The following is a 26136-nucleotide window of genomic DNA, read 5'->3' on the forward strand; positions in this document are numbered from 1 at the left end:
TGGCACAGGCCACTCGGGAGCTGGAGGCAAGTGGAGAAGAAACTGTGGCCAGATTCCCTTTTGGACACCTGAGCCTGACTGGCTTAGTAACCCGAGAGTTTCCGACCTCTTTTCAGCCCTGTGAAAGACCCCAAACCCTTGTTTGCTGTCCATTTTTGGATAGACAGCAGGGACATCTCAGGGTTCTGCTTCCCTAGCTTGCAACTCCCTGAGAGCTGAGCTGGCTTGCCCAGCCCTGCGCTGCGGCTTCGCTGGCTTGGCTGCTCTGATCCAGCGCTCTGCTTTGAAATCTACCCCCTCCTTTTTTTTTTTTTTTAACCAGGTATGATGATGTCAAACGTGATGCTGATGCTACAGTTACAGACACGGCCCCCGCTGGCGCAGCCTCTCTGATTCTCTCTCCCTCTCCGCGTCCAGTGCTGGGCTTTTTCAGACAAGTGCATCTGCTAACCAGGTCACATTTCAGCCACGACCCACCCTCCGTCAGTCACTGGAGTCAGACGGCAGGAGGAGGGCTGAGGAGGACCGCAGCGCTTCGCCAGCGGCGCGGTGGAGGGAAGGACATCAAATCCTGCAGAAGTCGATACACCCCCAGGTCTAAGCCCAGACCACGATGAACCCCCCGGGCTACGGGCGGCTGGTGCTGCCGCTGCTCCTCTTCGCTGTGGTCGCCTTGGCTGAAGGCGACGCCAAGGGGCTCAAGGAGGGCGAGACCCCCGGCAATTTCATGGAGGACGAGCAATGGCTGTCGTCCATCTCACAGTACAGCGGCAAGATTAAGCACTGGAACCGCTTCCGAGACGTGAGCGGCGGGGCGCGGAGGGCAGGGTTGGGCGCGGGTTCCGGGAGGGGAGGCCGGGAGTGGAGACCCTGCGCGCGCCGGGAGCCGCCGCCGCGTGTCAGAGCCGGAGCCTCTCGGGCCTGCCAGGCTAACTGCGCCAAGAGTAAACAACGCCAAGAGTCCCAACCCCGCGCCCCTCCGGTGTTCCTCTAGCCACTGGCATTGGGACCTTCAGTCCCGCAGCCTCCGGGAGAGTCCCAGGCGAGGACGTGCTCCTGGGGCGCAAGCTCGCGATGGGGTCTGCCCCGTGGCGTGGCGTGGCGCGGAGCAGGGTTGCGGGATGTTGAGACCCGGGCCCAGGCTACTCCTGGCCCCGCCTGTGCCCTCCCTGCATCTGTCCCCGCGCTAGGCCCCTGCCGGGTGCATGCTGCAGATTGAACACACCGGCCTTGGCAGAGGGAGCAGGTCTGGGTGGGGCCGGCAGGGAAGGTAACAACTGCACCGGTGTCCTCCGTCTCCACCTTGGGCTTCGGAAGAAGGGGACAGAAGGCACAAGGACTGAGCGGTGGCCAGGGCTTTGAGTTTGGGGAAGGGCTCCCCCTAACCCTCAAAGAGATGTGGAAGGCGTGTCCATGGGGCTGGGGCGGGGGGCACAGTGAAAATGCCCGAGGCTCTCTCAGAGTGGTGGTCAGAGCCAGGTTAGGGACTCTGTGTGCAACAACCTAGGCTCGTTTTCTTGGACCAGGCTTGGCGGTAGAGCAAGGCTAGCAACCCAGGGCACCCATCCTTAGTCCGGTGAACGTGAGAAACAGAAGCGATAGCCCCGGGAGCTGGGTTGGGGTCCCTGACAGTCGCCCGCTGCAACCAGACTTAACCTTGGGACTTGCTTTGCGGGTGGGGGCGGGGAGGAGGCTGCGGACCGGCCGGCGCCGCAGCTCTGTTTACCAGCACCTGTAGATCAGAGAGGGAATAGGAGGCGCGTTCCCTCCCGCAGGGCGGCCGCGCCTCGCAGATGGTGGCGTGGGCCAGGGTGAGGAAGGGAGGGTGTGGCTGCTCCCTGGGCACCTCGGAAGGCGATGGGGTGGGGGAAGTGGGGAAATGGGCCGGGAGATGTAGAGCGCCCCTCGATCTGGCACTAGCTGACGCCCTGACCTCGGAAAGCCTCTTCTACATTTGGCTCTTATTCCGCATTCCCCAGATTCTCTCATTTTACCCACCTAGTACTAGACAAGCTACACCATGACTGTCCTCACTTCTTAAACTTAGAGCATCCACAAGTTTTTTTTTTTTAGATGTTTTTCTATTCAACAGTTTCATTATGTTTCAGAATAAAGAGCTTGTTTTTAATACGGCAAGGTGCACTGCTGGTATGGCATGCTGCGGGTTGTTACTCAAGGAACAGATGTCCAATCAGTGACCCAGAGGGTTGGGGAAACGTGTGAACACATACTGTCGTAGCATGTAGAACTGGTATTTACAGGTTTTCTTCTTGAAACCGGCCTGGGATATCTGTCTGGCACTCATCCACACTATAGGAAGAGACAGAGGTTCCGGTTTATTTTATTTTATTATTTTTGTTTTGGTTTTGTTTTGTTTTTATTTTTTTCCAAAGTCATTCATAAAGGGAAGGAGCAACCCCTGGCATCCAGGCCCCTGGACCACATAGAAAGCCTTTGCCCCTATGGAAGGCCTTCCCCAGGCACCTGCAGGCCCAGCCCAGATTAGCGCAGTCTCCTGCCACTGTCTGCAGTCCAGCAATGAGGAGGCAGTAGCAAGCTGGGCTTTCCAGAAGGAATCCATGTGTCACTGGTCCAGGCCTCCCTCTGACTCTCTGGCTGTTTGATCTGCCTGGGACTGGTGAAGGTCAGAACAGCAAGGGCTTAAAAAAAAATAAAAGGGTCTTTTCCCTTTTCTTCATCCACCTGCTTCCAGCAGCCAACCCAGTGGATACCAGTAAATGCTTAACTGGCTTAACCCCCAGCGGAGGGCTGCCCACATGTCTCCCTGTATTGGTGCCGACCACCCCTCTCCACGACCAATGCATGTTCTCTATGAACCCTGCAGGGCCTGGTCGTCCAGTTTTAATACGTCTACCTTTCTTCTGATGGGGGAAACTTGTGCTTTGAAAGCGTGGAATTTTCTCTAAAGCCCCATTTTTGGGGAGCCCTGGCGGCAGGAGGATGGGGTCAGAGAGAGAAGTAGGACAAAGAAGCCAAGGCTGGAGGACTTGGCCTTGGGGAATCTGCTGGCAGCTGCTACTGAACGGCAGAAGGGAGGCTGCTATCTCAGAGACCCTGCCTTGCGTAACTGCAGCCATGCCACAGGGAGAATGGTGCCTCCCGGAGTTGTGTGGTGCACAGACTGTACCTAGGGACTCTGCCAGGGCTCCACACACTTTCCATCCTGCCCTCAGAGCCGTGGGCCTCCAGTCAGATGCCGGCGGCACAGATCTTTATATCCATCTCCACTGGGTCAGCTCTTCTGAAAAATATGAAAACATCAGCTCTTCATGAGAGAAAAAGGAAATTATGCTTTTGGAGTCCCTAAGGGACAGCCAGGTTGAGCTTGACTCTGGTTCATAAGTGATCACAGATGGCTCAGGGCCACCAGACTGCCTAGGTGAGAGAGAGGTAAGCAGGAGGGTGGGCTGTGCTGGGGGTGGGGGGAACAGGATTCAAGGCACCAATAACACAGACGAGGGGCCGTCTCATTGAACAGTTGACAGATGAGTGAAGAAGATGGAGGAGATCATGGCAGAGGGGTCAGAGGAGGGAGAGGCTCTGAGGTGCTTGGGTGTGGGATTGACTGCGGGGGAGGGGGGGGCTTAGCATTCTCTCTGTGAGACAGCAGGCTTTGCCTGCAGAGTAATCCTCCCCTCCAGTGGGCAGCAAGCTCTCACATCCTGGGTCTTTTCTACTCTTCTTCCAGGGAGGAGCAGATTCCTGATGGAGTGGCTAGGAAGCTAGTGGCCTAAGCCTGGCTCCTTGGCTCCCAAGTTCCCTGTTCAGGGCAATGAGTCCTGCTCTTCGGTGCTCTCATATCCAGAGTTTGGTCCCTGCTGAGCTGAGTTGCACTTGTCTATGGGTCACAGCTTTGTGGATATGGGCACTTGAGAAGAGAAGGCCAACCCTGCATCTCCAGGGCCGGCTCCAAAGAGCTGGACTGGGAAGAACTGACCATTCTCTTTCTTCTTGGCTCTTCTCTGTTTTGCACTCCACTTCCATTAAATTTTAATTATATTTGTGAGTGGTGAGCATAGTGCTTGGCACCCAGAGGCACACTGATAATCCATGTGGAGTTAATACTGGCAGGAAGCCTTCCCAGCAGGCGTTGTCTCTTGCCCATCTCCAGAACCCGTGAGACAGTTGTCCCTTGATCAGCTACCCTTGGTATGGTCGAAGGAACTGAGACACAGAGACACTGAGTAGCTTATTTGGGGATCCACAGCTAGGAAGTGGCAGGGCTGGGATTTCGTTGTAGTTTTGTTCCTTTGAGACAGTATCCCAGGTGAGGATTGCAAGCACACACATCACTGTTCCCAGTTTCTTCCATGCTGAGAATTGAGCTCAGGTTCCTGTGCACGCCAGGCAAGCACTCGACCAACTGCGCTGCACCCCAGCCCCAGAACTTGCACTTACATCCAGATCGCGTTAATTCAGCTTTGTTTTCAGGCTATCTGACATTCCTTCTTTTTACTGAGTCGGGGAGGAAGGGCCCACTGTAACAAACCAAGTGCCCCTGGCTATCAGCTTCCAAGGCTGTGCTGTCCCAGGAAGGAGCAGCATCTTCTTGGAAGGATGACAAAGACTCAAGTGTCTTCAGCAGCTGCCACCAGCCTATTCTCCATCCTGGCCTTAGTAACAGCCAAAGCGAGTCAGGGAGGGCAGCGTTCTAGGCTGGCCTGGGTTCAGGTTCTTCCAACAGGACGGCAAGCATGGCACATCAGCCCTCTGAGCCTCAGCTGCTTCAAAAGCTGCTTCAGCTTGCCCAGGAGGAGGGTATTCCCTGCAGGCCTCCTCCACCATACGGAAACAGCAGATGGAAGATTGTCGTTGAACTGGCCTACAACTTGCCTCATTCTTCATGGCAAGGATGGAATGGTGGCTTGACCAGTTCCGTCATCTGCTGTGGACCTGATGTGGATCTTCATGCTGATTCCCGAGGCCACAGAGCAGAGGGTCTGGGTTTCTATCTGCTTCCTGTGTGCTCGTCTCGGTGCACATGCCCATAGGCCTGCAACGTGGAAAAGACGCAAAAGGGTTCCCAGATGACTAGCCCCTCCTGCTCCCAACCTCCAAGCCAGCCAGCGTGAGTGTAGGGACAATCTGTGCATATGTTGTGAGGGGGTGTGGATTTGTGAGAACCCAAAAGTGGGTCAGAAGGGATTCTATAATTTGGGTTGGGAGCAGGCCAGGTCCTTCAGTGGCCTCCTCCTCCACTTTGGTTTTTGACTCTTCTCTCACCCGAGGGATGGCGTTTCCAGAGCAGGTCAGCATGGTAATGGATTTGAGGGGCCGGGGAAGGGAGGGATAGAAGAGGCTTGCTGCTTGATGAGGCTGTCTTTCAGCGGTTCTCAGGGGACAGACAGGCAGCCCATGCCACCTCATTCTCCATGAGATCAGAGCTATCTGAGGAATGGGAGAGTTCGGTCCTGCCTCAGGTCCCAAGGGCCCAGGCAGAGAGCTTTGTTTCTCATCCCATAGGGAAGACAGATTATCTGTGTGAGCCTGAGGCAACTGTGCTGCCTTTCTGAACCTTGATCTTCTCATTGGCTTAATGCACAGACTGATGAAAATGACCCTCTGAACCCTGAGCGTTCTGTTACTCTAGGATCATGTTGAAGAGCAAACCCCGCCCCCACGCCCCTCCCCGACTGAGCAGAAAGGCTTTGGGTTCGAGGAAAGGCTTTTCTTTTCCTCCCCAGGAAGGGTCTAAGACACCTCAGTTACACCAGCTCCCTCCATTGTTTCTCTCTTTGCAGTCCTGGTTGTCCAGGAGGTTGAACTCACAGAGATCCTCCTGCCTCTTCCTCCCGAGTGCTGGCCACCACCGCCCAGCCCTCTCTACTGTTTCTTATCTGCTGCAGGTGCTGTAGGTGGGCAGGCGTCAGCAGCAAGGCCTTTACTTCTTATGGTCCAGAAGCCAGAAAGTCCAAGACCAAGTTGCTGGTGCATGCTGTCTGGCAAGGGCTTCCTTCCGGTTCTGGTGGCCTTCTGCCTGTATCCTCATGAGACTGAGCACCAGTCTTTGCCCATGTTATCTTACATGTATGGCTGGTTTTTGTCTGCATGTATGTTTATGCACCATGTGAAAGTGTGTGGAACTGGTGTTACAGACAACCACGAAACCTCATGGAGGTGTTGGAAATGAAACCTAGGTTCCCTGGAAGAGCAGCCAAGCTCTTTCTCCAGACCCGTTTATTTTGTTTTTTGTTTTCTTATGTGGACTCTGGTCCCATCATCAGTGCTCTGTCCTAATGAGCTCATCTAAACCTAGTTACTTCCTAAGGTTGTCACCACCTAATTCCACCCCTACACCGGGGTTTAAGATCTCTGTATATGAGTTTGAGGGGAGGATGAACCCCAAACATGCAGCCTGTAACAGTCTCTTCCTGTATCGCCTAGGATCCAGGTGGGTCGTACTAGGGCTGTGGACAGGGAAGACCTGGAGGTGGGCCTAGACCTGGGTATAGAGTTTAGTTCATTTGCTTCTTGAGTCAGAGTATCATATACTGTAGGTTGAATTCAACCCCATCAAAGCTGGCCTTGAGCTGATCCTCTTGCCCCACCCTCCTGAGTGACGTGACTGAGTGCCATTAGGATGCAGTTTAAATAATATTGTGCTCCACTGTGGCTCTGGGGTGGCCTGGTCTCTGACAGTCCCCCCACCTCCCCGACTAAGAATGTTCTCGACATGCTGTTGCAGGGCCAGCTTCTCCCTCGCTGCTGTCATTGGCTGCAGGTTCATTGGGCACTTGTGGGTGCTGCCTAGGGCAGCACTGCACTTCAGGCTTGGATCTCAAGGGCCCTCCTGCGGAAGCAGTTCATGTGTTTGTCACTTTTCTCCTGAAAGCACAAGCCCCTCGGGGCAGGATCTGGAGATGTGTGCATCCACCCCCGAGTGCTGTTCAGAGTGTCGTGGGTGCTCGGCCAAAATGTTCACACAGTGGAAAGTGACAGCCAGGACAGGGTCCCTTCACTTTCCACCGTCCTGTAAGCCCTTACTATTACTACTACTACTACTAGGCAGCCACAGCACTGTGACTACAGGCCATGACGGTGAGGCAGGGAAGGGGCTCTGGGCTGGGGCTAAGGATTCAGGGGGGGGTCTGCTCCTTTTTTCAGAGTGATGAAGACATAAGGAAAGATGGTCCCCAGCCTCTTTATCCTCCAGGCCCTTGGGCCTGTGTGTCTGTGCTTGGCTGAAGGCAGATGCCCCGCCTTTCCTGCCTCGTGGTTCCAATATACTTGTCTGGGATGTGTTGCAGAGGTTGGAATTATTCAGATTCCCCCCACACACACACACACACATACTCCATTCTGTTCTCATGTCTTCATTTGAAAGATCTGGGGAAGCAGACCCCCCCCCCCAAGGCCTCACCAGCTTTTAGTTCCCATATCATATCTATGAAGAAAAGGGTCCCCAAGGTCAGGTGCCTGTGACTCTGTCTGCTTTTATAGTCCATGATGTTTTTCCATGCCCCGCACCCATGTTCCCTCAGCTCATGGCTGAGGTCTTCCTTAGAGATCCTGTCTTTGCAACTTTGATTCATCCCCAGTGGTCCAGTAGGGAAACCAAGGCCTGAGACAGTTCAGAGGAGAGCCTAAACCCTTAGCCTCTCTCTTCTTCTTCTTCACCTTTTTACACACAGCAGGGACCACTGTTGGGTATAGGCTCCAAGGGCTGGGGGGTGGGGAGGGGGGTGGCCCAGATCCTGCTAGACTCATGATAGGTCGTGCTCTGGCTTTGTCAGTGTTGGCAAGGGCGTTGGTTGCAAGCATACCTGAGCCCAGGCCAGGCTCCTGGCATGCAGGGTGCAGTGAGAAGCACATTTTTACCTTTGGAGGAAATTCCTGAGATGGGGGCGGGGGAGGGGAAGGGGGAGATGGCATCTTTCAGATGCCTGCCTCCATCTGTTTGCCCAGGCCTCACACAGTGGACACAGCCCTGTGAGAGAGAAGCAGGTGTTTAATGACGCCCCTGCCCCAGCCAGCCCTCCCTTTCACTGAGGCAGAGGCTGTGCCAGGCAGCTCCACTGCTCCCCTCTGCAACCCTTGTGGCTGTGGCTGTTTCTCGGGAAAGACAGGAGAAGGTACCCTATGAGGCTTCCCCCAACTCCAGGCCTTCCCCAGGGGTGAGGGACATTCCTGCAGTAGCTAAGTGGGTTCTGGTATGAGGTGAAATGATTGTCAGATAACAGTCCTCTCGGAGCTTAGGTGAGGCCTGGCCCACTTACATTTTTAGAGATTCTTAGCCGGGGAATGCTGGCATACACCTTTAATCCCAGCATTTAGGAGACAGAGGAAGGCGGATCTCTGTGAGTTCCAGGCCAGCCTGGTTTAGAGCAAGTTCCAGGACAGCCAAGGCTGCACGGAGAAACCCTGTCTTGAAAACCAAAAGTTGGAGATTTTTGATCTATTAAGAAAATGGGGGGAGGAAAAAAAAAAGCCCTAACAGAATTACAGAAGCCGAGTCTCACGAAGGGCGTCTGTCCTGCAAATGGGCTGTGACAGTATCCTCACTGAGTGACAGTGGCAGAAGTCTATATTTGTAGCCTCTTGTCCCCGTGCTGCCAGGTACATGCAGAGAACCTGGTTTCGATGGTCCTAGTTTATGTCCCACATGTCCCTGTATCCCTGCATCCTGATTCTGAGCACTGCAGAGAGTGGTGAGGGCTCATCCCCAATTCACAAATAGGAAGTAGAGTTTGTCCAGGGCAGGTGACTCTTGCCAAGCAGGAACCCAGCGCCCTGGCCCCATGATGGACTTTGGGGTAAGGGATCAGTTTTCTTATCACCTGCTGCAAGGGGGGGGGGGGAAGAGAGACAGAGAGGGGGGGTGAGGTTGTCTCACCCATAAGTCAGCGATTCTCTGCTGGGTTCCCTGCCTCCTCCACTGCCCCCAGCAAATGGAAGTGATTGGGTTAACTCAAGCTGTGAAGTGAGCTGGTGATTTGGGTGCTAATTAAAATGACAGGAAGTAAACAGCCTCCGAAATACCCAGCATGTGCCCCCTAAGCCCACTAAGCCTGCGCACTTCATCGCTTCCCCCAGCTTGGCGCAGTGGGCCTGTCTCCATGGCAACTGAGCTGAGCTGCAGAGATCAAAGCAGGAGATGGGTTAGCTCCAAACCTGCAGAACCAGGGGCGGGTAAAGAAGGGATTGCTGGAAAGAGCCTGGAGAAGGGAGGGCCCCCCCCCTCTAGAAATCTTACCCCCAAATGCCAGTCCCTCCCCTTGTGGTTTCAGGACTCCCTGAAGCATGCTAACATGATAGAAAAAGTAACATGGCTTGGGAGTTGGATTTCCTGGTACCACCTGACCTTTTTTTTTTTTTTTTTTTTTTAAATCATTTAACACTTATGGTGTGCTGGTTGGGGACACAGGTTTTTTGTTTGTTTGTTTGTGTTCTTGGGGGTTCAGTATTCTGTCGTGCAATTGCTGTGTGATCCTTTACAAGACATTTAGCATCACTGAGCTTCCATTGAGAAGTGGAGATAGCAACAGTAAGTTTCTCTTAGGGTTTCTGTGAAGAGTAAACAAGGCCGTGAGGGGACTGTACTTTAGCATAATGTTTCCCAGTGGTGCTTGATGCAAAGGCGTTAGCTGTCGTTTCTGGCGATATTGCTGTGTCCCGGGTGCTGGGCAGGGAAGTTGAACTGCATATGGCATCTTCCCTTAAGGAATTGGCTGTGTAAATAAGGCAGAGGGAGGCAGAAACATTGCTGGGTGTCACCTGAGCCACACTAGAGTCTCCCAGGTGGGATAAACAGGCAAGGGCGGGGTTGGGGAAGACAATGCAGGAGCTGGGTTGCAGACACAGTACTAGCTGCTCTGCGGTCAGACTTGAGCAAGTGTGCCAAGTGAAGGCAGCCGTGCAAAGCTATGGCCTGTTGAGAGATTCCCTGGGTGGACACAGACACAGACACAGACACAGATGAAAAGGCGAGCCTTTTTCTGGAGGTGTCGGGGAACCAGGAAAGGGTTTTAAAATGTAACAGTTACAGTGATTTCCCCCCCCCCCCATTAAAAGCAATATACGTTCATTGCAGAAAAATTTGAAGATGGAGGAGAGCAGAAAGATGCTAAATGTTTTCTGCATCCCTGCCCTGCAGAGGAAACATCTTGTAAACACTCTGATAGGAATAGGTTTTTCTCTTAGCCTGTGTTTGTTTGTGTGCGCGCATATGCCTGTCTGTCTGTCTGTCTATCTGTGTCAATCCATCCACCCTTCTAAATCAATGAGTGCAAACTGCTCTGGTAGTAAGTAGGGCACATGATTAGGAATATGAGCCCCCGGTCACTGGCCTGGGGGAGATGAATGCAAAGCCAGCAGGGAGTTCTGCAAGCTCAACTTAAGCTCAACTATCTCAAAGGGCTGGGTGTGGATGTGAATCTCCCTCAGAGGGAGACAGAATGGCTACTGTTTCCATCCCCAAGGCTGTGGTATAGGGAAAGGAATCAAAGAACGTGCGCAGACCACCAGGAGATGCACCGGTGGAGGGACTATAAAGTCGAGGCCTAGCTTACTGGCCTTACTCTGGCTGTCCTAAGCTTGACCATAGCCAAGACACATGAGCTCAGCAGTCCCTAATCATGCTGGGGCATTGGGAGACCCACACAGTTTCTCCTGCCTGTGGCCCTGGGCCATGTAGTACAGAGTAGGGATGCAAGCTTCTGTGGACAAGTAGCTTTTGAAGGACACACTCCTGGCCTGAAGCCTTTCTCCTTAGGTCTCTCTTCAAGGCAGGGGACGGCGATGCCAGGCCTGGCTCTTATCATCTTCTGCCCAGTTGTCCTGTCTCCCTATACCCCTAAAAAATGAGTTTTCTCATTGTTAATGGCGTTACTGCAAAGTACTTGGAGAGAACTTATTTTCTATTTATTCATTTAAAGAGGTATGGTCTCCTATGTCCTAGGGTAGCCTTGAACTCAGCTGAAGATGACCTTGAACTTCTGATCCCCCTGCCTCTACCTCTGGAATGCTGAGATTGTCTGTGCTCCAGAGGATGGAACTTCCTGCATGCTGGGTGAGCAGTCTGCCAACTGAACCACAGTCCCAGCCTGGAACCTTGCTTTAAAATTACCATTCCGCTGGGTGTGATAGCACATGCCTTTAATCCCAGCACTGGGAGGCAGAAGCAGGCGAATCGCTGTGAGTTCAAGGCCAGTCTGGTCTACAAAGGGAGTCCAGGACAGCCAAGGCTAACACAGAGAGACCCTGTCTCGAAAAACCAAAAATAAAATAAAATTAAAATAAATAAATAAATAATAAAATGAAATCACCATTCCTTACAAACATGGTACATCCATACATCCCAGAAGTTTTTCCTCACTTGTCTGCTTTGTGATCTTACCAACTGCACTACCCAGGGAAGAGAGAGGCATGCCCCTCCATCAGTCTAGAACTCTGGGTACCCACTCATTCCCCCTCTGCACTGGCTGCTGCTCCAGAGCACTGAAGAAAGGCTCATAAAACCTGTCAGGTGGGGATGGGTCGTAGCAGAGCCATAGGGCACCCTCTTTCTCAAGAAGACCCAGGTACCTTGTCTGATCATTTCTCACAGCCATTAAGAAGCCCAGTTGGGTGCTGTAGACACAGTGCAGGAAGGGTGTAATTCTCCCAATTAACCGCAATCACCCTCATCTGTTTAAGGATGGTACTGGCCCCTCTGACCGCTGTGTTCCCCCAGTTCTACCCCAGAATGCCCATTCCCATGGTGCCTCCAAAATGCCTTTGTCATCGCTCCCTGTGGAGCACGCCTATGGACAGCGATTCCTCTCACATCCCCAATGGACCCTGCTCCCCAGCAGTGACCCCTCTTTTGCCAACTTTCAGAGGCCCCCCTCACCTTTCATCTCTTGCCTCCTCCCCATTTTCTGTACCCAGATCTGAGTTTCTTGGTGACATAACAGCTTTGATGTAGGACGCATTCCTCTGGGAGAGCCCAGGAGCTTCGGCAGGCAGGAGTGTACTGGAGGCACTAACAAAGGGGAGGCGGGGACCCTAGGTAGCTGCAGGGCCTCGTGTTCCCAGCCAGCTGGATGGTTGCTTCCACCTTCCAGGGGTAGAAAGGGCTGAGATGCAAGGGATTCTGAACTGCGGAGTCACTCCAGCCCCTCCCCAGCTGTGCAAGGCAGTGGGGTCACAGGGCTTAGCTGGATTCTCTAATGGCACTCCTATTCTGAAGGACCTCCTCTGTCCCCAAAGTCAGATTGGAGGCCGCCTCCTCCTGGGGGTGAGGCATGGCATGGGTGGATTCTTAAAGCCCTTCCCACCATCACTTGAGTTTCTAATGAGACATTCTTGGTCCTAAGCTTTAAGAAGCCACTTTGTATTGAGTCCCGAGGAATCTACTTTGTGTCTTTCTTTTTTCTTTTCTTTTCTTTTTTTTTTTTTTTTTAAGATTTTATTATTATGAACACATTGCTTTGCCCGCATATACACCGCATGCCAGAAGAGGCCATCAGATCACATCATAGATGGTTGTGAGCCATCATGTGGTTGCTGGGAACTGAACTCAGGATCTCTGGAAGAGCAGTCAGTGCTCTTAACCTCTGAGCCATCTCTCCAGCCCCTACCGTGGGTTTTGACTGAAGTATATGAGTGGACTCCAGAGCACTCAGCGTGTGCTCCAGAGGGGAGAGTCATAGATTATAGATCACCTTAGGCCCTGCGTATCCCAGCATTAAAGTGGGTGGGTGTTGAGGGTACAGATCTTGATAGTCAAGGACAGCCAGTTGACGCCTGCTCCCCAAATCCCAGAAAACCACAGCATCCTCTGTGCTTGAAGTGAGGGTCTCAATATGTAGCCCAGGCTGGCTTTGAACTAGATACCCTTCTGCCTCAGCCCCTGAGTGCTGGAATTGTAGACTTGCAACACCATGCTTCCCAGGAAAGGATGAGGGTAACAGGAGACACCCCTTGAAAAAGGCTGACGCGGTACCCACTTCGGCTCCAGCCCTGGTAACCCTAGCTGACCTCGGCTGTTTGGCCACTCTCATCCTCTTTCTCATCTTTGGTAAGGGAGGCTCAGGGGAGAGGACCCATTGTTCACCCTGAGATGCTGTTGGAGAAGGGCTAGACCTGAGCTGTCATCCTTTGCGCCCCCACAAAGGGTCAAGTGGGGTAGTGGGGGTGGTATTCATCTCACGGTCTCCAGAGCAAGCCCTGAGCATTTGGGCCCAGTTGACCTTTCTCCTGTCTGATCCTGGGCCCCAGGGCTGAGGGACACTTGGCTGCTTGCGGATGTTGTGGTGTCCAGGGTGAGAAGAGCCAAGGGTTAGGGGCGAGGCTATATGGGAGAGACAAAGAGCAAGAGAGTGAGGCAGAGGCATCCAAGAGTCAGACCCGCCCTCCCAGGGAGCCTGGTCCTCTCTGGGCCCTCCCTCCTCTTCCACCCATCTCTTAATACCTTCCCTATATACGGAAGAGGCAGTAAGGCTGCAGTAAGTGTGAAAACTGGAGGCTTCTCACAGAAATGGGGTCTGCTACTTCATTTCTGGATACCATCTGGCACTGGTGGATGACCTTAAATGCTCCTGTGATCATATGCTGCACATCTGCGTGCTTTTGTATGTCTATCCACACAAGGGAGAAGGATGTAGGTACACACATGGCTGCGCACACACACACACACACACACACACACACACTACACAGTACATTCCCATAGGCACCCATGTAAACACCTAGGTAGGCCTGAATGAATGGCCCATTTATTTTGGCCATTGCCTACTTGGCTTTGCCCTGGGAGCCTTCATCCCTGTTGTTTTGTTACCTGGCAGTTTCCAGAGGAGGCCTCCAAAGCCCTTGTGGGCAGCTCTTCATTATGTACCTTGCTGTTCCCACTGGGGTGCCCTCTGATACCAGAGCCCCATGCCTTCTTTTTCTTCTTCTGGGCATAACAGCCAAACATCAGGCCTACGCTGCCCCCCACTCCTTCACATCTCTGACTGGGGTATGGCAAAGATAAGGAGGGGTTGCAAGCAGCTAGGTGGGGTTTCTCCTCTGTCCCATGCAGAAGGGGCCGGTGACTGGTTCTCGGGGATAATTATCCTTCCGGGCTCCAAAGCTGTTCCTGCCTACCTGGCAGAGTTTCTCCCAGAAATTCTGAAAGCTGTTGGCTTTCAACAACTATCTTCATCTCAAAAGGCAAAAGGAGAAAGCTAAGAGGCTTGGCACGTTTTGCAAGGGAGGTGAGCCTATGGGAAGCTTTCTGCCTCTGGTCAGGCTGGGGTCCTCCGGGCATGGGATGGAACAAAGTGAGAAGGTCTTTAAGGGCCTCCTGTCTCAGAGAACCTGTGATGTAGTGGGAAAAGAGAGCTGTGCTGGGTGTCAGAGATCTGGCTCAGTGAAGGTGGAATCTGAACCAAATAACTGCCCACCCCTGAGTGTTCCGGGCTAGCTTTTGTGACCCAGAAGGCCACCGCTGGCGCCGTTGCCTCCTTCCCAGTGTGTATCATCTTGAGCTCTGTCAAAAGGAAGGAACCCTGAGCAAAAAAATCAGCTCTCCTACAGCTTGGAAGGGAGGGTTCTTCCTCACACCTCCCTCACAGGGTGGGCAGGTGACAGCAGGGTGCCTGCCAATGAAGGGGCTGCGGCAGGAGAAGCTGGGTGCTGTTTCCCAGATACCCTGAGCGGTAGCATGAGAAACACCATATTCCCAGGCAGTACAGCCCCCTCAGACATCTGCCTTGGTGATAGGGCCAGGCCTGGGCTGGGCTTCATTACCCTTCCAAAACCATGGGTCTTACCGTACAGCTTCCGGAGTACAGATTGTCTGTGCAGAAGACAAGGGAGTACTGGTCCCCAGTTGGTGTGGCTGGGGATTGGGCCTATGGACTTGACTCACAACCAAAGGAAGCCGGGGATGCCCTGGGATTCATGGTCTGAGGATGGGCCTCACATTATCTTTCTCCTTCTTTCCCGTGCTTGTTTCCTGTGGATCCCATGGCGACCTGTCTCCAGGAGGTAGAAGTGAGTACCATCTGGACCTCCCCTTAACTGTTTTCTCTTTCTCTCCCTGCCTGCACCAATGTGGGGTGGGGAGAAGTCCCATGTGGGAGAAAATGGAATGGGAGGGTTCTAGGGTATTGAATGTGGGGAGGCTACGGGCAGTGCCTGGGTAGGCAGCTGTAATGGTCCCAGGCCCCTCCTACCCTGTTCCCTGAGGTTAAGCCTCAGCCCTGAGCCTTTCCTTTCTCCCCATCCCTCCGTCCCTTCCTAGGATGACTACATCAAGAGCTGGGAGGACAGTCAGCAAGGAGATGAAGGTAGCATGTCCCTCCCAGGCACGTGGGGGAGGAGACTGACACCCATGGGAGCAGAAGAACGATGATGACTCTGCACGGGGGCTCTCTGAACAGCCAGGCATCTTGGGCGTGGGACATGAAGTCCTGAACTCTGGTTACCGAGGGCTGCTGGAGAGCGGGACCTTTGGGGTCTGCAGTTGGGCTGGGGATCCTGGGTTCTCCTAGGTGGTCAGTGTCCCGACCTTGCATCCCCCACAGCCCTGGACACCACCAAGGACCCCTGCCAGAAGGTGAAATGCAGTCGCCACAAGGTGTGCATTGCCCAAGGCTACCAGCGGGCCATGTGCATCAGCCGCAAGAAGCTGGAACACAGGTAGGTGGCAGGAGCCAGGAGCCCCGGAAGGGCCTGTTTTGCTCAGAAGGTGGGACTGCACGACCCCCCCTCCTTACATACTAGGCATCTACTCTTGCAAAACACACATTAGTGGCTCAGAACAAGAACACGTGATCACATTGTTTCGGGGCAGTGGTTCTCAACCTTCCTCATCCTGGGACCCTTTAATACAGTTCCTCTTGTTGTGGTGACCCCCAACCATAAAATTATTTTCATTGCTACTTTGTAACTGTGATTTTGCTACTGTTACGAATCGTGATGTGAATGTGTTTTCTGCTGGTCTTTGGCAACCCCTGTGAATGGGTCATTTGACCCAAGGGGGGCTGTGACCCACAGGTTGAGAACCGCTTTTTCGGAGCATCAGGACATCGGGATTGGCTCTGTTAGTTTGGATGGGTCTGTCTCAGGGTGTGTGGTAAGAGAAGGTGACTCAGCCGGGCGTGGTGGCGCACGCCTTTAATCCCAGCACTTGGGAGGCAGAGGCAGGTGGATCTCTGTGAGTTCAAGGTCAGCCTGGTCTACAAAACGAGTGCAGAGGGGCAGCACGGGCAGGAAGACATGGCCTCCATCAGAAGAAGAAAAAGTCTGAGAGGAAACAGAGTCCCACCTTGAGAGATTTTTTTTTTTTTTTTTTTTTTTTTGGTGATTTTATTACTTACTTACTTACTTACTTACTTACTTGTTTGGTGTCAGAGGATAAAGGAGATGATATTTGTGAAAATGCAAACTTCAGCATCCCATGGAAGTACAGGAAAACCTGGGCTTAGAATGTCCCCCCTTTCCACACGTCTCCTGGCTGTTGGTTGGAGGTGTGAGCTCCTGGTCACCTGACAACTCCCTAGGGACATTTGGGGCCTCTTGGCCTCACCTCAATGGCAACTGGCTTTCCATAAATGAATAGAAACAGGGATAAAGGAAAGGAGGGAGGGAAGGAGGGGGAGAGAGGGAGAGACAGACAGACAGACACACAGAGAGGCAGAAAGAGACAGAGAGAGGCACATCTTACCAAACACACTCAGGGCCCAGAGGACCACAGCTCCTCTCTGACCCGGGTGTCCTGTGTGTCTAAGACAAACAGGTTAGACCACATGTCTGGTCTGAAGCCCTGTTCTGATATGCAGGGAAATATTGACGACTGTAGTTTCTGAGACCTATGGAGGAAGAGGCTTTGAGGGACATTTGGGGGGTTTTATGCCAACTCTCCCATTTTATGAGCAAATAACTCTATTGAAAAACACAACAGTGGGGGCTGGAGAGATGGCTCAGAGGTTAAGAGCACTGTCTGCTCTTCCAAAGGTCCTGAGTTCAATTCCTGGCAACCACATGGTGGCTCACAACCATCTATACTGAGATCTGGTGCCCTCTGCTGTCATGCAGGCATATATGCAGGCAGAACGCTGTATACATAATAAATAAAAATATATTATTAAAAAAAAAAAAGAAAAAACACAACAGTGACTCTAGGTGGTTAGACAAAACGACAAAATGACCTCTGCTTTGGTTGATGCCACTTGCAAACAGACCTGACTTTGCCCCCTGGAAAAGCCAAGGGAGGGCCTGCATCCTGCCTGGTTGGTGCATTCTTAGGAGCTGGGTTTGGTGGGGAGGGGGCAGGGAGAAGATGGGCATTGTGGGTGACCGGAACACTGTAGGTCGCTGAACTGGACTCTTGTCAGAAGGGTCTCTTGGACCCTTCTCTTACTTTTACCCCCATCTCCGCATCTTCCCCATCCATTCTCATAGGATCAAGCAGCCTTCTCTGAAACTCCATGGAGGCAAAGACTCCATCTGCAAGCCCTGTCACATGGCCCAGCTCGCTTCAGTCTGTGGCTCTGATGGCCACACCTACAGTTCGGTGGTGAGGAGCCTTGGTCCTGTGGGAGGCAGAGGCGGGGGGTGTTACCCAATGTCATGGGGAATAGAAGACTGACCTCGGGAAGAGTTTCTAGGATTGATTAGGGGCTCGGTCAATGTGTTCAATGTAGCCCTTCAGCCTTGGCCAGGATGATCTGACCTTGGGTGGGTGGAGAGCAGGATAGAGATGGGATGAGATGATTAGGCAGGCAATGCAAGTGGAGTCAGCCAGGGAAAGGCTCACAAAAGTACTCAGAGCCCCTGACGGAAGGAGGAAGCTCATGTGGTCAGTTGCTGCGGAGAAGGACTTCTATGTTGAGGTCTTGTTGCTGTCTAGCCAACAGGGGGCGATGTAGGCAGGACACAGCCCCCATAGACACAGCCCCCATCATAAGGTGCAGAGCAGCAGCCCTATGAGGGAGCAGATTTCTACCTTGTGAGATTTTGAGAGGATGAAGGTTGATAGTTATAGAAGCATTTTGTCAACACCCTATGAGCATATACAGGGGGAGGAGGTCTCCCTCAGTCACAGTCATAGGGGAGGGGAATAAGGGGAGAATGGGAGGATAGTAGGGATGGGATAAAATTGAGATGTAATATGAATAAATTAATAAAATATATTTAAAAAAAGAGTTCTAGAGAAACAAGGGGGATGGTTGGTAATGTTGAAGTAAGAAGCTGGGCATGGCTAGTGAGGGTTGAGTTGAGGAGACCCCAGTTGTTTGTCGTTTGTTTTGTTTTTGGGTGCAGGTTGGTGTTGGAACTCATTTTCCGCCTTAGTCATCCGTTGGGGTTTCTCAGTTAAAGTCCAGCGATGTTGCTAGTCTTGTTAGCCAAATTGTTCTGGGGGGGGGGCAAGGGTGGGAGGGATTTCCTGTTTCTACCTTCTGAGGCTGGAGTTACAGATGGGGCCCATGCCTACCTGAAGAATCCAAACTTAGGTCCCCCCTGCTTGTGCAGGAAGCACTTCAACCGCTGGCCATCTCCCAGGCCTGGGGGGAGACTTCTGGTCAGCGTAAGAGTTCCTGGCTGAGGTTCAAGTTGCTGAGGGGACATGGTCACGGGGTGGGACGGGGAAGAAAGAGGCGAGAATGAACCATGGGTATGCTGAGATTGCACGTGGGAACCAGGGAGCTTACAAAGAAGAGACAGGGAAGAAGGGTGGGGTGGAAGAGTGGAAGGAGAGAAAAATAGGGGTGCAGATGGGGAGGACGAGAAAAGCTGTGTCCCACACACGGGGACAAGGTAGCTTAGGAGCATGAAGCTGCCAGTAAAGGTCAGAATATCTAGCTCCACCTCAAGCTCATGGCCCTGGGCCTCCCTTGGCCTTGATGTTCTCTAGAAAGTACAAAAACCCATGGTCCTTCCTATTAGAGTGATAGAAGTTCTCAGGGCCCCTGGCTGCAGGACCCACCGTTGAGCCCCCATCACCTAGCCTGAGCTCTCTCCTGCAGTGTAAGCTGGAACAGCAGGCGTGCCTGAGCAGCAAGCAGCTGGCAGTAAGATGTGAGGGCCCCTGTCCCTGTCCCACTGAGCAGGCTGCTACGTCTACCACCGATGGCAAGTCAGGTAACCATAGGGTATAACCATGGCTAGGCCCAGGGTCTTGGGTCTAGCCAGGAGATCTGGGCCCCACCCTTCAGGACCGTAGGACAGGTTATAGAATAGGAAGGGATTATTGGCTATAACAGGAAAAGGTGTCGGACCCTGCGTGGTTTGGCATCCTGGTAACAGAACAGGAAGCTGGGGCTCCATCCCTTTTCTCTTCACTGGGTCTTAGGGAAGTGGGAGAAAAGAAGGTAGCCCCTCCACAAGGAGCCTGGCTGAACTTTGAGTGGGAGGGAGGGGAAGAGCAAGGGGTGGGGGTAGGGGATGGGAGATGGAGAGGAAGCCCCTCCCCCCTTTCCAGATCTGTTGCTTCATCCCATCCATCCTCAAACCTCCGCTCTGTTCTGCACTGCAGAGACCTGCACGGGACAGGACCTGGCTGACCTAGGAGATAGGCTCAGGGACTGGTTCCAGCTCCTTCGTGAGAACTCCAAGCAGAATGGCTCAGCCGGCAGTGCAGCCAGCCCTGCAGGTGGCGTGGGGACCAATGCTCTGCCTGGGATGGGATGGGATTGGGGAGATAGGAAGGGGCCAAGCAGACAGGTGACACAGCCAAGCATGCTTTGCAGCCCTGGGTCTGCTCCCCAGGACCAAGGAAAGATCTTCAGAAGGGCTTGTGAAATGGGCTGTAAGTGGGAAGGTACAGTTCTGGGGGTGACTGTTTCTTATTCTCTGTACCTCAAGGTTAGGCGTCAGGTTAAACTGACTCTGAACAGAGGTCTGGGGCTGAAAAATATGTAAAGAGACGGGTGGACAGGCCACAGAGTGTACTTGAATTCCCGCCCTCCTCTCCAGGGCTGGACAAGAGCCTGGGAGCCAGTTGCAAGGACTCCATCGGTTGGATGTTCTCCAAGCTGGACACCAGTGGAGACCTCTTCCTGGACCAGACAGAACTGGCTGCCATCAACCTGGACAAATACGAGGTCTGCATCCGCCCCTTCTTCAACTCCTGCGATACCTACAAAGATGGCCGCGTCTCTACCGCTGAGTGGTGTTTCTGCTTCTGGAGGGAGAGTGAGTACAGCCTGTGGCTCTCTGGCACTGGCTTCTTTCCTGCGGGGCTCAGCCCAGCTTCAGCCTCTCATTGGGAGTCACAATCATTGGTCACGAGCTTAAGCCCAGAGCCTTTCCAGCCCACCTCCTTGCTGTAGCTATCCAGTCTTTTCATCAATTAGAATCCAGGGCTTGCCAACACTTAGCTCTCTCCCTGGGCAAGCTTCTAGGCGGACTAGATTTTGTGGGTCCCGAAGTTTGTGCCCTTTTGGATACCTTTAAATGAGAATATGAAAAATAATACTAATAAATGAACATGGGGTCTCAGAAGCTGGCTCAGTGGGTAAAGCATTTGCCCTGACAACCTGAGTTTATGTAAAGGTGGAAGGAGAGAACGGTCTCCACAAAGTTGCCCTCTGACCTTCACATGCAGGATGTGGTATGCTGGCTCATGTCTGCCCTCACAAATACACACATATATACCATGCATACATGATAAACACACAATTATGAGAATCTGAGGGGATGGCGCAAGGGAAGGACTTAGCTTTTCAGTGGCTCCCCTTTTGATGGACACATCTTTGCCCAAACAAGTGATTATATAGGATATCATTAATTAATTAATTAATCAATCAATTAATAGACAGGATTTTATACACCCCAGGCTGTCCTGGAACTCACCATGTAGCTGAAACTGGCCTTTTCTGTAATTCCCAATGCTGAGATTATAGGCATGTATCAGCACACCCCGCTTTTACTTTAAAAAAAAATTTATTTATATTTTATTTTATTTTTTTATTTGTATTTTATGTACATTGGTGTTCTGCTTGCATGTATGTCTGTGTGAGGGTGTCAGATCCCCTGAACTGGAGTTACAGACAATTATGAGCTGCCATGTGGGTGCTGGGAATTGGACCTGGGTCCTTTGGAAGAGCAGCCAATGCTCTTAATCGCTGAGCCATCTCTCCAGCCCCTCTGCCCCCTGCTTTTATTTTTATTTGTGTTTCTTTCATCGTTTTGAGACAGGGTATCATATAGGCCAAAGTGGCTTAGAACTCACTCTGTATCCCAGGCTGGCTTTGGCCTTGTGCTATTTTTACTTGCCTTAGCCTCCTGAGTACTGGGATTACAGGCATGTGTGACCACGCCTGCTGCATGACATCTGTATGCTGTGTATGCTCAGAGCCAGAGCTGGCTGTCACCTACGCCAAGAGGCAAATGATGGGGAAACTGAGGTCTCAAGTGAGCTGCCTGGCCAGCAGCTGGGCTCTGACGACTGTATGAGAAACATCTACAACTGAAGGCTGAGGCTTGGCCAGGGCTCCACCATATGTGACTTTGGGATCCCAAACAAGTGACCACATCTTTGTGAGTTCACTTTCTGTATCTGAACTGGGAGATAACAGTATCTAATTCAGAGGCTGTGGTGGGCACAAACCTAGATAATCTGGGTACACAGCACTGTGGGAGTCACACATCCCTCTGTGATGTGAGGCCCCATGAGCAGCCTTTCTGTCCTCAGTGTGCTGACCAACCTCCCTGCTGCCTGGGCTGCATGTCCACTCCCCAGGCTCTTGATGGTCATCCCATCTCTTCTGCATGTGCAGGAGGCCTGGACTGTCCTGTTTTGCCATCAGGCAGACCTCTGGTTTGAAAGGCCAGGGTCTCCCCAAAGTCTCTGACAGCAGAAGTGGGCCTGGGAGTTAAACCAAACATCCTTCGAACCTTCTTTTCTCCCATGATTTCTCAGCCTATGGTGTCTGCCTGTCTCTACCCCCTCTTGAATTTCGTATTTGTTTGTTTGCTTGGTTTGGTGTGGTTTGGTTTGAGACAAGGTCTCATTGTCTGGCTCTGGTTATCCTGGAACTGTCTATGTAGACCAGGCTGGCCACAAACTCACAGCTGTCCTCTGCCTCAGCCTCCAGAGTGCAGTGCTTAAAGATACGCACTATCACATCCAGTTCTCTTTTGAACTTTTTAATCCTCCTGTGAGAACCAACACCCCAAGAGAGTCCTGGGACTCTTGGAATCCTTACCCTGTCCTGAGCTGTAGTGGCCTCCCTTACAGAGAGAGCCCTACATTAGTTTGAGGACCTTAGTGGGATCAGTGCACACCACCACCAGATGTGGCCTGATGTGAGAGACCAGCTAAGGGTTCTAGGTTTGGGGGACTCCGTGTGTTTTCAGCACCATGGGCCAACCCTAAGGCTACATCTCTCTACAGAACCCCCCTGCCTGGCCGAGCTGGAGCGCACACAGATCCAAGAGGCAGCCAAGAAGAAGCCAGGTAAGGAGGGGTGCAGAGGAGGGGTCCCAGGGTGCTTCCCTGAGCTCCCAGAGATTCCAGCTGCCCTACTTTATGGCACATGATGAACCTAGAGGAGGCCCTGGCCTAGGACCACACAGGAAAACACCCTTCTTCCTTCCATTGGCTTGGTGGGCGATAGTCTCCTCTGCTGCCCCTCAGGGGGTGTGTTTAAGCACCTTATGGCTATCCAGGCCAGGGCTGGAAAGTCCTCTACCTGACTTCATTGTAGCAGATGTGTGTCTAAGGCTGGAGCGGGGGCCCCTCCGTGGAAGATGTTCATTCACATTCTAAATGGACACTCTGGAGAGATGAGAGAGCAGCCCAGCCTAGGTCAGCACTGATGCGCAAGGTAGACAAGGGTCTTGGCCCTAGAATGCCTTTGGACAGACTTGCCATGGGAACACTCAACACATAGATCAAAACACTCAGAGGTTAAGCGCACTGGTTGCTCTTCCAGAGGTCCTGGGTTCAATTCCCAGCAACCACATGGTGGCTCACAAGCACCAATAACGAGATCTGGTACCCTCTTCTGGCATGCAGGCATACATGCAGGCAGAACATTATATAATACATACACACATACATACACACATGTTAAAGCACACACAACAACAACAACAACAACAAACCACTAAAAAGAGAATTCCCAGCTTGGATTGCTCTGTGGGGACTGAGGGAGAATGCAGGTGGGCATATGCCTTCTGAAAGGTCAATAGAGGTCTTTCTGGGGCCTTGGAAGGTGGGGGAATGTACTGAGGTAGGATAAGAAGCCAGACACATACACTGTTGACATTAGGAAAAACCTTGAGGTCTTAAAAACAAACAAACAAACAAACAAAAACACCCAGCAGGAAAGAACCCATGCAGCTGGAGGGTGACGTTGAGAGTACAGCAACCCTGAGACGTAGGCACACAGTGCCAGCCTTGTAGTTCCCTGAGAGTCACTTGACTGGGCTCACAAGACCAGCACACAGAATGAGCACCCAGCCCCCAAAGCACCCATGAGGCTGTGCTGACTGGGCCCACTGGCCTGCAGCCTGTCATTCATTGCCCCATGCAGGCGCCTGTGCCTTAAGATCCCCACTCTAGGGTACCCAGTGTTACCCTAGTTGTCTCTGTGGCTCTTATCCTCCAACTAAAACATCTTAGAAGATGCTTAGTGGACAGCTTGGGGACCTGAGGGAAATGAGTGGGCCCTGAAGAAGGAAGAGAAACCCCACATTCCTAGCTGAGGACAAGCCAAGAGTAGGATTGAGATTTCTAAAGTGATGAGGCCAGAATGTCCTAAAAGGTGAAAGTCATGAGACCCAGGAAACAGTGACAGTTGATGGTGCCCTTGAAGCAGTCTGATCATGTGATTTAGGGACATCACAGAAGGAAGGTCTGTGCTTTCTGTCAGTAGTTCTGGAAGAAACAAGCCCCGGGTGTCTGGTTTCTTGGGGGATGGGGTCGGGTGGGCGTTAGTACCAGGCTGGCCAGGTTCTTAGGCTGTCTGGGCCCCTACACACACACACACACACACACACACACACACACACACACACACACACAGAGGACCTACACTCAGAGCACCCACTCTACTCCTCAGGTGTCTTCATCCCCAGCTGTGATGAGGACGGCTACTACCGGAAGATGCAGTGTGACCACAGCAGTGGTGACTGCTGGTGTGTGGACCAGCTGGGCCTGGAGCTGACCGGCACACGCATGCACGGGAACCCTGACTGCGGTAAGAGCTGTGGTGGGGGGAGCTTTGGAAGCCTCCTGAGAGGCTGTGCTCATGTATGTGGGGCAGGCCTCCAGGCGGAGAGTCGATGCAATGTGTAGGTTCCTTATCGGCCTTTCTCTTGATCCCTCAACAGATGACATCGTGGGTTTCTCAGGGGACTTTGGAAGCGGTGTCGGCTGGGAGGATGAGGAGGAAAAGGAACCGGAAGAGGCAGGCGAGGAGGCCGAGGAGGAGGAGGGTGAGGCGGGTGAGGTAGACGACGGAGGCTACATCTGGTAGATGGCCCTTGAGGGCCTCGGCAGGCCAGGGTGCCGATGGCCAGAAAGACAGGCTGGAAGAGACCTGGACAACAGCGGGCAACTTAGCAAATGGATCCGGAAGTCAGTGTGAAGGACCCTGGCTCCATCGAGGAGGACTGGAGAGTGTGGCGTGTGTGTGTGTGTGTGTGTGTGTGTGTGTGTGTGTGTGTGTGATGTACTGACAGATGTGTCATTGATCCATGCTGCTCCTGGCAGTGAATCACCCAAAGGCCCCTTCCTCTTTGTAATTATTTTCTTTTCCTTTCTGTCGATTTGAAAATGCACACACATGTACATACTAACGGACCAAAATCAATGAAAGGAGATGCTCCTGATTCTGTCCCTCAGCTCAACAACCTGCTATCACTTACCCTGCTCCACCAGCCCTACCCACTCCTGCCATCCTTCCTCCCTCTTCTGAGGCCAAAGAGAGGGAGGGCAGGAAGCTGACTGCTAGGCATACTCCCCAAATTGGGCTAATTTGACATGAAAGCCCCTCCCCCCATCGTCTGGTGAGATGACCCAGGACTCTGTTCACAGCAAGGCTTCATCTTCTGCCAATGTCTGAAGAGCCTGTTGCCCCTGTGTCCAGCCACGGCCCTTGGGTTGTCCATGGTTAAGGACGGCTACTGATGCAGCCCAAGACAGAACTGTAAACTTACTTAAGACATAGTTGTTTTTGAGGGGGGGGGACAGGGAGGGGTTTCGATACAGGGTTTCTCTGTGTAGCCCTGCCTGTCCTGGACTCACTCTGTAGACCAGACTGCCCTCAAACTCAGAGAGATCTGCCTGCCTCTGCCTCCCAAGTGCTGGGATTAAAGGCGTGTGCCACCACCTGCCGTGAATTTTTTTTCTTTTTTGATAATTCGATTGAAGAGGAATTCTTGAGTGTCAATTTTGCAGATGTCAGTACTCTGTCACAATGTCAAAAGGTGGGCACACCTAATAGCTTATCTCTTAACCTATTCCTGAGTAGCCAGAGATAGCCAGAACAGGCAAAGACCATAAGGCAGAGGAGGGTAGGTTCCTTGATGCCAGACCTCAAATTAACCCATTCAGTCCCTGTGGCCTCATGGAGAACTAAGCTGCTTTCTTGGCAAAAAGAGATTGTCATCCTGCAGCTGAACTTTGGTGCAGCCTACCATGAGGGCTCATTGCCTCTCTCCCCTTAGTGAGGTTCCGCCCTGTCCTAAGGAGCTGAGGACCAGAAAGCAACATGTGTGTGGCCACCTCCTCCTTGACTCTCTAGGAAATGGTCCCTTCTTGCCCAGACCAATAGCAAGGCATGTCCCTGAGATCCTGTGTGTCCCTGAGACCCTGTCAGAAAAAACAATGGGAAGCTGCCACTTCCTGTGCCCCAGATTGTCCTGGGGGAGAGGTCTAGAGTCTCAGTCCTTTCAACCCTGGGGTTTCTTTGTCTCAAGGGTCCCTAAGACAGCCCTAGCAGAACTGTGCCCCAAGCTCTATGTAAAACCCTATAGCATATGTGAATAGAGAACTGCATCAGAGGGGAACATGCTGGGCAACTACGCCCTGAGGCCATGCCTCCCCTGGCCCCAAATATCTGGGCCCAGGGGGGGAGTCCATTTACCCAGATGCCCTATGGGGTTTCGTGTGTTTATTGCTTCCCACTTCTCCCTCTTAAAGGACATTTCTTAATATATTTGATGAAGTTTTTTTTTTTTTTTTGAACCTGGGCC

General features: G+C 52.5%; 1 protein-coding gene across 1 annotated transcript; it reads left to right on the top strand.

Annotated features, from left to right (window-relative positions):
- The first annotated feature begins 205 nt into the window (after window positions 1-205).
- SPOCK2 (SPARC (osteonectin), cwcv and kazal like domains proteoglycan 2) lies at window positions 206-26136 on the top strand. The gene is made up of 10 exons (XM_084753610.1): window positions 206-802; window positions 15230-15275; window positions 15513-15627; window positions 17392-17506; window positions 18957-19071; window positions 19466-19582; window positions 19906-20124; window positions 22328-22390; window positions 24000-24137; window positions 24271-26136. The coding sequence occupies exons 1-10, from the start codon at window positions 614-616 to the stop codon at window positions 24414-24416; spliced, it is 1263 nt and encodes a 420-aa protein (XP_084609736.1). The 5' UTR covers window positions 206-613; the 3' UTR covers window positions 24417-26136.

This window comes from Acomys minous (genome assembly GCF_964271855.1).
Source record: "Acomys minous genome assembly, chromosome: 13".
NCBI classification, from domain to species: domain Eukaryota; kingdom Metazoa; phylum Chordata; class Mammalia; order Rodentia; family Muridae; genus Acomys; species Acomys minous.

Coding starts and splice junctions, on each gene's coding strand:
- SPOCK2 (XM_084753610.1), top strand. CDS start 614: ATGAACCCCCCGGGCTACGGGCGGCTGGTGCTGCCGCTGCTCCTCTTC. Junction 20,125..22,327: donor TTTCTGCTTCTGGAGGGAGA/GTGAGTACAGCC, acceptor ATCTCTCTACAG/AACCCCCCTGCCTGGCCGAG. Junction 24,138..24,270: donor GCACGGGAACCCTGACTGCG/GTAAGAGCTGTG, acceptor ATCCCTCAACAG/ATGACATCGTGGGTTTCTCA.